The sequence below is a fragment of the Apiospora hydei genome, assembly GCF_038363865.1.
Source record: "Apiospora hydei strain CBS 114990 chromosome Unknown utg000010l_segment0_segment0, whole genome shotgun sequence".
NCBI lineage: Eukaryota > Fungi > Ascomycota > Sordariomycetes > Amphisphaeriales > Apiosporaceae > Apiospora > Apiospora hydei.
Window position 1 is genome coordinate 2,452,222 of NW_027117369.1, and position 12,723 is coordinate 2,464,944.

Here is a 12,723-nt window from a genome sequence, read left to right on the forward strand (position 1 = left end):
GGTCAGGTACTTGAGGAGACCCTGGTGATCCTGGGCGCGCTCCACGTCGTCGCGTCAGGCCGCCTCGTCCTCGCCTACGACGCGGATCATCATGGCCTTCCATTGACGTTCCCCATGGAGGTCGGGCAGGAATTCGAGCCCGCGCCCGCCCGGCGTGCGGATGAAGAAGGGGTGGAGGGATTGCACAATGTCCGGGTGGATGCGACTGAAGACCGGGAACCGCACGAACGGGACGTCCAGTTCGAGCTTAATTTCCTCAACGCTCGGGAAGTATCGGCGCCAGACGTAGCGCAGAAAGTTGTCAAGCGTCTCGTAGTCCGGCCTGTCAGCGTAGATGTCCTCATCTCTGATCCAGCGCTTGGGAATCGTCACCGGGGTTGGATGGTGCAAATCGTGGTACTTGAACATCAGGAACATTTGGATTTCCATTCGCTTGAACTTGCTGAAGATCTTCTCTGGGTATTCGGTGGCGCGTCCGGTGTAGCGGTCGACACGGAGGGTGTCCAAGTCGTAGTTGATGCAGGCTCTGAATTCTAAAACAGGCGTATCGGGGACCTTATACGAATACCAGCCTTATCTTGTCCAGCAATCTATTACTTGCCCTTTTACATGCCAGCAGGGGCGCCATTATTATGTCGTCGGGCGTTTATACTGCTTAAGAAATCATGGGGTTCCCACATAGCTTAATATCCCCCAGGGAGTATATTTAATTAACTCATTGGTAATAGGAATAGCCGTCTCTCGATACCAACTTAAATTGCTTTAATATTGCGGAGTATTAATGTAGATACATGTAGTAAGGTTGCGCTATCACTCCACTCTAGCTTCACCGAGACAATTTTCGTATTTTATATAGGACAGGGGCTTGTACATACATTATTTTCGAAAGCTGTTTGCCCACTATTAAACCAGCCAGCGTAAACTTCGGCATGTTGTTGCATCGTACCCAGCATGTGTTACTTCTCAATAAGCACAAATATCAAACCGTTGATTGCAAGCGCAGGCCGTCCAAGGTTAGGTACCTATCAGAAGTCTTCCACCGAACCTGGTACACAGTCAGAAGTGTTTGAATATTCGTGGGGTGTAAATTTGCACCCACAGGCAAATAGATATTGCCGAGATGCCAGCATTTCAACTTGGCAAACCAACAAGCTTTCGAGCAAGCTTGATAAGGGGTGAGTAGATTGTTCGCCAAACTGGCATCTCTTGCTTTATGGTGTGCAAAGGCGACTGACACCCCCAGGCATGTGAAAGTTAGCCTGTCCAGATGCCCCCGGCTTTTGAGATGCATGGTCTGACCAACCAACATCGCCATACAGAACCGCGTGCTTCCCCTCGAGATGCTGGTATTACAGCTGGCCACGGCACTCATGGCCAGCGAAGAAGTGAGGGCAAGATAACGCCTGTAACGTGGGCCGTTTGACCGTTACTGGTCGACGCCCACGCCATTCATAGCGCATAAGACTATATAATAGGCGGAAAATTTCGAATCGATTGTCATACCCCAAGTCAGCGTGTTCCATAAGCGACAAACAATCGTTGCTCCTAGACTACCACCCGTTTATTCAACTCAAGTAATGCCTACTATAGAATAAGCCATACTGCCTCCAGACCAATTATGCCTCAATACAGATTGGTGTTCCTAGAGTGTTCGGTTGACTTCGGCAATGAGGGTGTCGGCAACCCACTGCGGCTTACTAACGAACGGAGAATGTCCAGCATCGACTTCGATGACGGAGTCAATTTGATGCGGACCACTCGCCTTCGCCGTGTCAATCAGCCAATGAATCGCAGCCACAGTAGTCGGCACGTCCCGCTTGCAGATGATGTAAGTGGTCGGGATGTACCGCCAGGCCGCGAACGTTGTCTTGCCCCAATAGGCCCCGAGGCTCTGGGGTCGGAGATCCTTGGACAGCTCTGCCGCGGTCGTATCGTCGACGTCCTGGTAGAACATATTCTTGGCGTCCTCTGGGAGGATGGTGATCGAGCCGGCCTGTAGCTGATTATAAGCGTGGATGGCAGAACAAGTGACACCTACGTACATCCATATCGGTCTTCATCTGAGGGACCATGTTGCCACGAGTTCCAGCGGGCGAGTGTTGGAACCCCTCCGGGACTAGGAAAGCGGCGATGTAGACCAGCCGGATGACGCCACCTGCGAATCCTTTGGCCGTACATGATGGCTTGTCTTAGCCTTCAAGACTTGTCCCCCCTGTCAGACCACTGAAACTGTGCATGACAACCACCACGTCATGTTCCTCGACGAGCTTGGAGACGGTGGTCCGAATGGTCTCAACGTCCGCGTTCCAGTCTGTTGGCAGTGGCGTCGCATTTGATGAGGGCAGAGCTGGGCAAACGACCCTGTTCTCAAATCCCGCCTCCTGCAGAGCAGATGTCAGAGGCATGAAGCACTTGGGCGTGTGCCAGGCTCCATGAAGAAAAACGAAGAATGGCTTGGACATTTCGATGGAGACCGGTTGATAGGAGAACGATGCCAAAATGATTCTTTAGTTGGATTAGACAGTAGTATGGATAGTAGTAGGTGAATGAAGCCGGGGATAAAGATTTGGGTTTGAGATGAGGCAACGAGGTGAAAGTAGGTCGAGCAGAACTTAGTTATCAGCTGTAGGTGTCTGCCTAAGCAAAGTCACCATAATGCAAGGGGTAAGCATCGGCAAATAACCGGCATGCCGGGAGAGCCGGGTATATGGGAGATCCGACCACTCATATTCTGCGTAGCTAGTGGTCCTTTCTAGGCCCACAACCCCCTTGCATTTCGCGAAAAGCCAACATATGCAAACTGATGGTCGACCCGAGCAGCCACAGCCAGTGTGCACATCACGCTGCCTGGCTTCTAAATAAAGTGCATAGTATTGACCAGGTTCTCATACCCACGTCTGTGACCATCGGAATGGCCCGTTCCCTATCTCGAGCATCCCTTAAAAGGGTTCCTAAACATGGTTCGTGACTGGTTAAACCGCAATACTATTACAATCATCATTGCCGGAAGCTAGGTGCCCTTGCCTAAGAGCAGTAATGTTCTGGAAGTTATCCCTATTTACGTGGTACCCGACTGGAGCGGTTAGACAAAATAACGCAACACGTGAACTACAATGTACCCTAATTAAATAATGCTATATGTATATAATCAACGACGCTACCAACGTATACCCTACTCCTCATCATGACTCCTCGTCCGAGTGCTTACAAGGTCCTCTTGTCTTCGGGAGGATTCGCTTCGTTTGGCCTTGCTGTTTGCCTTAGTACCGTTCTTGGTCAACTGTTTGGAAGAGCTTTCCTTTTTCCCTTGGGTTCCAGACGACTTCCCACCTGTGGCTTTTCCACTTGCAGACTTTCCCTTTTTGGAAGAGGCGTCCTTCTCGTCATGTTCATCGTCGCTACCCTCGGCAGAACTGGCCTCTGAAACGTCGTCGCTCTGGCTGTCTGCCTCTTCGTCCTCCTCTGCACTATCCTGATGATTCTTGTCGTGGGACTCATATTCATCCTTCTTCTCGGCTCTCGTACCGCCCTTCTTCGTCTCCTGTTTCTTCTCGTCACTGTCGTCATTCGACTCCTGAGCGTCATCGCCGCTGCTAGACTCGTGCTCCTTCTTCTGTCTCTTGTTGGATGCTTTGCCGCCCTTCTTCACTTCCTTCCCGTCTTCGTTCTTCGTGTGGGGCTCCTCGTCCTCGTCCTCGCCTTCGCCCTCGCCCTCACTCTCCTGATCGTCGGTAACTTCATCCTCCTTCCGCTTCTGACCACCACTGCCCTTCTTCTCCACGTTCAACTCCGAGGCGCGCTTGACGACGTCATTACCGGATCTCTCGACATGGACAGCAGGGTTCTCGGGATCGGCCTTTTTCTTGATGGTGTTGCCGCGCTTCGACTTGATGGCAATTTCTCCTTCGGACTTGGTCTCGGCTACTGTGCCGCCAGGAGCGCCGCCTCCCCAGTTCCACGAGACTGGATTTCACGTGTTAGTGTGGACTAATATCTTGAGCAGGATAGGCAAGTGGTTTGGTATGAAGCTCTCAGCAAGGGAGGAGTGATGGTAAAGTGCTGTGATGAAATACCAGGCGGCGACACAATATCATATACAACACCAGTCGCGAACAAGAGGCGTAGGAACTTCCGGACTTACCTTTGTCTCCCTTCTCGGGTTGCGAGCCGCGGGCCATCGTGTTCGAAATACTTGAGATGCGTGTGTCGGGCTTGTTGCCAAGAGTGCTTCTGATAATGTAGCGAGTGATGAGAGTGCAAGCTGAATACCAAATGAAGAGCTGACTGGTTAAAACCACTTCGTTGGCGATTGGGGCTGTTACCTATATACAATACACACTGAAAGCCAATAATCAGGTCCGGGATAGTGATGTCAACATAGGGTTGGCTCAATTGCATCATGGGCAATGATGATTCATTGACCAGCCCGTCTTGGATGCCAGTTTTAGCGGCGGGAGCTAAACTAGCTCTGAACATCAAATCTGGATCATCGCAATCTCAATGGAAGAGTGGATGACAGACTGGGCCGCAACAATTCCGCGGTACCTTTTGGGAGTCTTGTCCCATCAGTCTATATCATGGGACATCATATTGCCGCAGTCAAATGTTGCATTTCTCAGCACTTTTGGTGGCTGCACGAGGCTCCTAGCGGTGCGACGAGTCCATCTCCGCTCAGCCAGCTGGGGTTTGCTACCCAGTGCCCTGGGTCAAGCGAGTATTAGCATCGTTATAGTCAAGCTAGCAGCATCAGCTGTAGTCCAGGAACACGAGGATGAGGCCGATAAGATTGCAATCAAAGCGATCAACGCCTTTGATCAGGGCTCAGGCCCATCGATCGCGTGTCAATCGAACGGAACCGGCGGGTGGGGCTGGGGGCTGACTGGTGCCATGGCGGGATGCAAGACGCTTGACCCAGGTCCTTGGGGGCAGTTCGTCCCAGGCGGGGTTCAGCTGCTGTGGCCTGTAGGTTAGCGGCTTTGTCCACTGAGTCCCTCCTCGGATGCCCGCCCAGCTGGGTTCTCAAGGTCTGGACTGGGCGCTGTACTGCACAAAGCTGATCTACCCCACCTGCACCAGCGTGCTCGCTCGCTAGCCTGCCTTTCCTGCTTACTGTCATAATGATCAGCTTGCATCGCCCTTCTGCAATTGTGCCTTGTCCAGGTAGAATCCGAAAATATGTCGCTCACATATACGAAAATGGTATATTCGCAACCCCGTTCTCTCCGCCTTCTCAGTCTCTGTGCCCGCCAAGTCCGCATCTAGAAGCTTGTTCGTGTGAACGCTGACACTGGAGAGGCATTCTTTCTCTGGTCTCTGTGCTCGCCATTTACGAACATGTCTCGAATTGTTATACGGAATGTTCGCGTCTTTGACGGTGAGGCCTTCGTAGGCCCCCAAACCGTGGTGATTGAGGGGTCGCACATCGGACAAGCACGCGACCCAGCAGACGGCGACGAGATAATCGACGGCACCGGCCGCACCGTCCTGCCCGGGCTCATCGACTGCCACGTACACATCGCGGACGAAGCCCAGCTGGCGTCGTGTGCGTCGTTCGGCGTCACCACCGTCTGCGACATGGGCTGCATGCCGCCTGACAAGTTCCGCGCGCTCCGCGCGGCCCGCGGGCCCACGCGCTGGCTGGGCGCCGGCCTGCCCGCCTTCGCCAAAGGGATCCACGCACGCCCGCCTGTTCCGCTTCGCGGGCGTCGGCGGCGACCAGGCGGTGCACGACGTCGAGGAGGCGGCCGAGTTCGTGCGGGACCGCGTCGAGCGCGACCGGGTCGACTACGTCAAGGTCATCGCGGACGTGCCCGGCCACGACCAGGCCGTGCTGGACAGGATCTGCGCGGAGGCCCGCCGGCGCGGCAAGATGACGGTGGCGCACGCCGCGCACTTTGACGCCTTCCCCCGCTGCCTGCGCGCCGGCTTCGACGTCGTGACCCATGTGCCGCTCGACGAGCCGCTCATGCGGGATGTGGCGGAGAGCATGGCGGTGCGGGGCATGGTTGCGGTCCCGACGCTGACCATGATGGAGAGCTTCGCGCGCAGCTGGGTCATGTGGCTATTGGCGCGGCGGACGATGGATTTCGAGCACTCCCTGTGCAGCGTCCACGCGATGAAGGAGGCCGGCGTGCCGATTCTGGCGGGCACCGACAGCCACAGTGCCGGCGTTCTCTACGAGATCCCGGCGGGCAAGTCGCTGCATCACGAGCTCGAGCTGTTGGTCAGGGCCGGGCTGACTACTGAGGAGACACTGCGCGCGGCGACGTCTCGGGCGGCTCGGTGTTTCTCGCTGGAGGATAGGGGTGGGTTAAACCGGGATTACGGGCGGATCTCGTGCTGGTGGAGGGGAATCCACTCGAGGATATATCCGTGACGCGCCGCATCGTCAAGGTCTGGAGCGGCGGCCAGCCGGTGGAACCTGCCGCTCCAAATGGGGATGGAACTTGTGTCATGATGTGAGATTTGACCGTGATCGATCGCATGGCATACGCTAGCGGCCATCTTCTCGTTTTGCAGTCGTCTGAGCAAGTGGAAACAAGGTTGCGAACGAGTTTCTTTGAACAGCCTGACAGTCTATAGGCCAATAGCCAACGCCAAGAGTATTGTCAAAGATGCAGACCGTTAACCTTATGCGCCTGCCAGCTCGTGCAGTAGTAACGCATGCCTGCGAGTTCACCAGAGTTTGTCTACGGCACTTATACGAGAACTATGTTAGGCTAAATACGCGTTTTATGTTTCGACAAGTGAAACAGGGAGAGAGCTCGAAACGCTCGCGTAGTTCTAACACTACCAGACCTCACTGGTAGCAATACGATAGTGCTGCCTCAATATATGATGACAATCGCTGCTATCACGTATATCATCAAGTATGCCATTGAGGTTGCCCGAGGACGGAGTATGGTGGCCCACACCCGAAATGTTCTACACGTTCTCCGCCTCCGAGTTGCCAGTTTGTCATAAACGGCGTCATTCCATTCGCCTAGGCCCTAAGCGGTTACTTGACCGGTGAATATACAGCACCGTAGCTCCCTCATGTATCGCGCGAACCTTCTCCTTCCACCTCGAGCTCATACCGAGTAACATCATTCGTTCAATGGCGAACGTAGGCTTTGCCGTCCAACATATCATCAAACTCATAACATCAATGATGCAGCACTTCTGACGTCGATGCATCCAGCTCGGGTTTCTGGTATTGCTCCTGTCGTTGCTGCGGGATACGATCAGGTTCCCCAAGCTCATATCGATCTTCCTTTCGGTACAGTTCCAGCTGATCCAATTGAGGCTCGGGTTCTGGGATATCATCTGGGCCGCGGTGGCTATTAATCTCCTGCGTCTGGCGGGCTGATGACGACGGACGGCCCCGCGCCTTGCGGCGGTGGCGGAAGATGAGCCAACTCAATGCGGCAAGAATGGCAACCCCGACGACGGCCCCGACGACTATGCCGGCGATTGCGCCACTTCCCAGACCAGACTTTTGGCTAGGCGTCAGAGAAGGGGAAGGGGTGCGTGTCGTTGTTTCAAGGGCCGATTCTGTCGCAGTGGCGGATGCGGAGGTTTCAGCAGGCTCAGTGCGGAACGGGAGGTACGTATACGTCAGGTAGGTGTAGTTTCCGTCCGGCAGTCATGACAATACGGCGGCGGCAACGCTTTTGGTCGTGAGGGTGGATGCGAACCCATTGATGTCCGTCGTTGTGACTAGATCGGTCTCTACGGACACGGCGCTTGTGAAGATTCCAGTGCGGCTTGTCATCTTGAGAAGTTTCTGACACAACTGAAAATAGAGAGTTTTCTGCAAGGAGAGGAAACTCTGAGCTACGTACTTGACACGAGGAAACTTTTTATTACCCAAGGCCCGAATGGCAGAAGCCACACTAGTGCTTACTCTCCTGAAATACATTAGGCAGTTACGGCGGTATTTGCGAATTGCAGGGGGAGGCCAAAAGAAAGCCAATTAGCAAAGAAAAGGTGGCTAGTACGTTAGAAAAGCGCCACAGCGCCTACGACGGTGTGGCGGGTTAGTCAATCAAACCAACCAAACCATATTAGTCGTAGAACGGTGTAGGGCTGAGCTACATGGCGAAGATGAAACGGCTGGTCTCTTATCACCCGAATTATTTATATGCAGCCCGTAGTACAAACCTGACGTCTGTATGTGTATCGGGATTAGGTTCTGGCGGTTTGGTCATAAAACGCCTGCTACAAAGTAATTTCTTCTCCCGCATATTTCCATGGTGTACGACACACCAGCTTGCAAAGGTAAATAAAGCTGGCGATCTAGAACATACTTCGTTCAGGATGCACGAAGCTTCTGAAGATCAGCTTCCACCACCGCGGCAATCTCCAGATTGTTCGTCTCCAGAAAGAAGAAGTGCCCGTTCCCAGCGATACCAACATCACTCAGCTTGGTCCACTCGTACGGCACCCCCGTCTGGTTCAAGTACAGCGCGACGCAGTGGTCGTATGTGACGTGCGGGCTCGCGCTTGCCGTGTACATGACGAAGGGCACCTTGGCGACCTGCGGCAGTGTGTGACGCACCGCCGTCCCGTTCCCCGCCGCCTGCAAGAAACACGATCGCAGCGCGGGCGTGTCGACCCCGACCTCGACGGGCCGCAGCTCCGCGGCCGACGCGATGGGCGGGTCGTACGTCAGCGGCGTGTTGGTGAAGCCGTAGGGACGCGACGGGAGGCGGCCCTTGTCGGGCCCCGCGGGGTCGCCCAGCAGCGACTGGAAGGGCAGGCAGGTCGGCTCGAGGTTGACGCTCGCGCGGATCAGGTCCGGGCACGCGTCCGCCAGGAGCACGGTGTACTGGCACGAGCCCGAGTGGCAGAACGTGACCGACTCGCCGACGATGGAGAGCAGCGCGCAGCCCGCGGCCCGCATCGACAGCTCCTGGTTCGTGCTGTTGGCGGTCAGGGGCACGATGGAGGCCTGGAACGCGTCGAAGACCGGGTCGCCGCGCACGCCGCTGCCAGGCCACTTGTCGTGCCCGCTTGCCTGGGGATAGGGGTGGGCCGACAGCTCCGGCGCTGTGAAGCCGTCTTGGGTGATGTTATCCGTGGACCCGAACCTCAGAGGGAACGCGGCGACGTCGTTCTGCCCACTGCGGCCGTTGCCAGTGATGTCCACAATGTACACTTGGTACCCGGCCTCAACAAAGTAGGATGCCCAGCCTTTTCTGTTGTCGGGCGTGTTCAACCAGACCTAATTCACAAGCGTTTAGCACTGCTTCCTAGTAGGGCACGCGGTCCTCGTTTCATGGCTTGTACGGGAAAGCACTTACCGTTCCAGATGGCACGCCAGCAGACATGAATACGAGCGGGTAGGTCTGATTGACCCCAGTGAGAGGTGTCAACTTTTCGACATACATCTGCCCTGTGAAGATGCTCTGCCCGGGCACGGTGGATGCAACGTAATCACCGCCAACATAGAAGAAGTCGCGCGTGTAGGCCGCCTCGGTGGACTTGCATTTGGGGCTGAGTGCGTTGATGCCAGAGCAGTCTAGCGCAGCGGCTCCGTCAATAGCGCGAACAAGCCCGCGGCCTGGTTAAGGAGCGACCGCATATCGATGTTTGCTGCTGGCCTTCTTTGAGAGTACTGGTGTCAAAGTATGAAGATGCTCACAGTACGGACAACGCGTCAGCGACGAGAGGGGCCGGCAATGTCATATTTATGGGATTTCTTTTTCCGCGGCATATTCCTGCAGCGGGGTGCAGAGGTGGAGCAGATGAGATTAGCGAACGGCCTTCCAAGATGAAGTCGACTGTGGGCTCGATCCTATATTAGATCTAGTGGCTTGGCATCAGCAAGGGAATGCGAAATACCGCTGCTATCAAGGTGGAAACTCCAGTATTCATTGCAGCACTGCAGTTTTTCCACCAGCACATTGACTTCAACTTAGTCCTCTCAGATCAATATCCGACTGGAAGAAAAGAATTCTATGCCATGTCCTCTTCTTGGAATTGACACGAAGTAACCCGCAGAACTACGTAGTCAAGGAAATCAAAATGTCTGACGTGTTTGAACAAAGGGATCGTGTCTCAACCCCGAAGGCTTCCATGCCTTATGTTTCTCGATTCTTCCGACTTCTGGTTGAATAGAATCAAACTCTACCATTTACTGAAACATATGGATATGAAAGGGGTTTACGGGAATCGTGCGTGGTCTCAAGAAGTCCTGCGATCGTATTCCGCCAGGCTGGGGCGTTTAGTATAAATCAAATAACGATGTCGTCGCTTTGGTGTAAGCAATCCAACTATAATATCAGAAACCAAAAACACATAAATATCAATCAGCTTCCATCACACAATGGTGGAAAAGGCAGTCGTCGTAATCGGCGCAGGAGTCTCAGGACTCATCGCGGCAAAGTACGCTACAGGAACCCCATATCAAATCAAACACTACTAACCAATCCTCCCTTGTGTATAACTAGGCGCTTGATAGCCGAGGGTCTCAATGTTCGCGTCTTCGAAAGAGCTGACGGCCCCGGTGGCGTCTGGCTCTACAATGCCGATGCCACCGCGCCCTTCGCAAGCCCTATGTACGACCCTCTGGAGACGAACTTCCCTCGCGATCTCATGGAGTTGGCAGACCACCCTTGGCCAAAAAATGCCCCGCTATACCCATCGCACCAGCAGGTTCTTGACTATCTTCGCTCCTACAGTGAAGAGGTCGAGGTGGAATACGGCACGGAAGTCGTGGGTCTTGTCAGGAGAACTCGCATGTGGCCGCATCGATGGCAGTTGACCATCAAAAAACGGGGTTCAAAGGAGGAGACCAAACTGGACTTCGATCACGCTGTCGTTTGTATTGGAACCTTCGATAAGCCCTTCATGCCCGAATACGATGGCTTGGCCGAGTGGCAAGAGGCTTACCCGGACACGGTAATCCATTCGAAGAACTTCAGAGATGTTGAGAGCTACCGCTCAAAGGCACGTTGTCTTCACTCCGTATTTTCCTCCCATTACATAAGTAAGCGACCAAACTGACAGTTCACTTCAGAATGTAGTCATCGTTGGCACTGGACCTTCTGGGGATGACATTGCGAACAAACTGTCCCGCGTGGCCAAGGCAGTCTGGTGGTCTACCCGAGGCTCCCAAGACAGGGTCGCCAAGCCTCGTATCACGCCAGCCGGGCCCATCAAGAAGTTCCACCACAAGGCCGGAACCATCGAGTTCGAAAACGGCAAACGTATTGCTCACATCGACAAGGTCATCTACTGCACCGGCTACCACTACAGCCACGAGTTCATCCGCAGAGGTGTAAGAGCGAAGTAACCGCTCCACAGCGAGGGGTTCCGCATCGACGGCCTGTGGAAACACATGTTCTGGATCGAGGAGCCGTCCCTGGTCTTCATCGGCGTGCCCAAGGAGGGCCCGACCTTTCTGATCTCGCAGGCCCAGGCCGCCTACGCCGCGAGACACGTAGCCGGGATTTCCCACCTCCCTTCTAAGCTGAAGATGACAATGAACGCGGCGGATGAGCTGGTGGCTCTGGTGAAAGCGAACGTCAACGTCGAGAAGATGCCGCATCAGCTGAGAGGCGATAGGGCCAAGGAGTATATCGAGGACTTGCGGAGGCGGTGCGAGGAGGATGCTGCGAAGAAGCGGGGTCAGCTATCGGTTGATGGGAATGAGCCGTTCGAATGGACGGACAGAATTGATTGGATCATGACGAATCGCGGAAGGCTAAGAGAGAGGTACATCGCGAAATGCCACTTTCGTCGGAATTACCCTACACCCGAGTCTCTGGGCTTCAAGGGGGTGCCGAAAAGGAAGTGATGCGGCATGGTAAGACTTTGGTGGCGATGTGAGGATTGTGGGGTTTCATACTACAAGTGATGTTTCTTCCATATTCCTTAGGGGACAACAGTCGTGTGTCACTTCTAAGAGCCAGCTATAATGAGGAAATAGTAGGAGTAAATGCTAACAGCTGAAATACATGAACCATGACCCCGACACAAGCTGCGTAAGACAGCTTATTTCCCATTGACCCCATTCGTCTTGACCGCAAAGTTCTGAAGCGTCTCCAGCGGGATCTTCTTCAGCACGCTGTCCTCGGTCGCGTCGAGGTCCACCCGGGGCACGCCGTTGGGCCCCAGCTCGCTGTTCCGGTAGGCCTCGAGCGCCTCGAACCAGCGGGCCGTGCAGAGGCACCAACGGCAGCCGCCCCGGAGCCCGGCCCCGGCGCGCAGGTCGTTGCCCTGCTTGGCCGAGTAGTCCAGGAACTCGTCGGTCACGATGCCGGCGACGCCGTGGTGGCCCGCGTCGTCGGGGCCCGTGCGGCAGTAGCCGTCGCGGTAGTAGCCCGTCATGGGCTGGGTGGAAAAGAGCTTCAGGGGCTTCTTGAAGACTGCAGTTTTCCAAAGATTATTATATTGATGATATGGGAGTGCGCGTGTTTGGATCTTTTCATCCGGTTGGTTCCTTCGTGGTGGCTGGGGGCTTCAAGATGAAAACCTACCGTTGAGAGCGGACGACATGGTGTCTCGGTAGTTGAACGGATGGTGATGATTTGAGTTGGCTATTACTTGGAAGGCCAATTGTAGAGCAATGAGAGTGTAGCTGAAAATCTGATGAAACATTGTGGGTGAAGAATTTGACTGCTTCCGCTTGAAGTTGAGTCTGAAGGTTGGGTAGGGTGTCAATGAGACATGATGTCATGGATAATAGGGGCAGTGGGCGTTGCTAGTGGCGCTCAGCATGACGTCGAAACAAAGAAC

At 54.5% G+C, this 12,723-nt stretch overlaps 8 protein-coding genes across 8 annotated transcripts; 3 read left to right on the forward strand and 5 right to left on the reverse strand.

Moving 5' to 3' along the window:
• Positions 1 to 114: 114 nt before the first annotated feature.
• PG997_014995 (uncharacterized protein) lies at positions 115 to 537 on the forward strand (the record flags this gene model as incomplete). Its single annotated transcript, XM_066819309.1, has 1 exon — positions 115 to 537. One exon carries the CDS (start codon positions 115 to 117, stop codon positions 535 to 537), a length of 423 nt encoding a protein of 140 aa, XP_066661497.1.
• Positions 538 to 1,642: 1,105 nt separating this feature from the next.
• On the reverse strand, positions 1,643 to 2,462 carry PG997_014996 (Prolyl aminopeptidase protein; the record flags this gene model as incomplete). Its single annotated transcript, XM_066819310.1, has 3 exons — positions 1,643 to 1,993; positions 2,043 to 2,164; positions 2,222 to 2,462. 3 exons carry the CDS (start codon positions 2,460 to 2,462, stop codon positions 1,643 to 1,645), a joined length of 714 nt encoding a protein of 237 aa, XP_066661498.1.
• A 710-nt stretch (positions 2,463 to 3,172) lies between these two features.
• On the reverse strand, positions 3,173 to 4,178 carry PG997_014997 (uncharacterized protein; the record flags this gene model as incomplete). The annotated part of the gene is made up of 2 exons (XM_066819311.1): positions 3,173 to 3,963; positions 4,142 to 4,178. The coding sequence occupies 2 exons, from the start codon at positions 4,176 to 4,178 to the stop codon at positions 3,173 to 3,175; spliced, it is 828 nt and encodes a 275-aa protein (XP_066661499.1).
• Positions 4,179 to 5,334: 1,156 nt separating this feature from the next.
• Positions 5,335 to 6,376, forward strand: PG997_014998 (amidohydrolase; the record flags this gene model as incomplete). The annotated part of the gene is made up of 2 exons (XM_066819312.1): positions 5,335 to 5,565; positions 5,669 to 6,376. The coding sequence occupies 2 exons, from the start codon at positions 5,335 to 5,337 to the stop codon at positions 6,374 to 6,376; spliced, it is 939 nt and encodes a 312-aa protein (XP_066661500.1).
• Positions 6,377 to 7,144: 768 nt separating this feature from the next.
• PG997_014999 (uncharacterized protein) lies at positions 7,145 to 7,753 on the reverse strand (the record flags this gene model as incomplete). The annotated part of the gene is made up of 2 exons (XM_066819313.1): positions 7,145 to 7,481; positions 7,677 to 7,753. 2 exons carry the CDS (start codon positions 7,751 to 7,753, stop codon positions 7,145 to 7,147), a joined length of 414 nt encoding a protein of 137 aa, XP_066661501.1.
• Positions 7,754 to 8,293: 540 nt separating this feature from the next.
• Positions 8,294 to 9,697, reverse strand: PG997_015000 (uncharacterized protein; the record flags this gene model as incomplete). Its single annotated transcript, XM_066819314.1, has 3 exons — positions 8,294 to 9,205; positions 9,285 to 9,544; positions 9,649 to 9,697. 3 exons carry the CDS (start codon positions 9,695 to 9,697, stop codon positions 8,294 to 8,296), a joined length of 1,221 nt encoding a protein of 406 aa, XP_066661502.1.
• Positions 9,698 to 10,309: 612 nt separating this feature from the next.
• On the forward strand, positions 10,310 to 11,782 carry PG997_015001 (FAD dependent oxidoreductase; the record flags this gene model as incomplete). The annotated part of the gene is made up of 4 exons (XM_066819315.1): positions 10,310 to 10,368; positions 10,434 to 10,884; positions 11,003 to 11,263; positions 11,294 to 11,782. The coding sequence occupies 4 exons, from the start codon at positions 10,310 to 10,312 to the stop codon at positions 11,780 to 11,782; spliced, it is 1,260 nt and encodes a 419-aa protein (XP_066661503.1).
• A 197-nt stretch (positions 11,783 to 11,979) lies between these two features.
• On the reverse strand, positions 11,980 to 12,483 carry PG997_015002 (uncharacterized protein; the record flags this gene model as incomplete). Its single annotated transcript, XM_066819316.1, has 2 exons — positions 11,980 to 12,353; positions 12,465 to 12,483. 2 exons carry the CDS (start codon positions 12,481 to 12,483, stop codon positions 11,980 to 11,982), a joined length of 393 nt encoding a protein of 130 aa, XP_066661504.1.
• Positions 12,484 to 12,723: the final 240 nt, after the last annotated feature.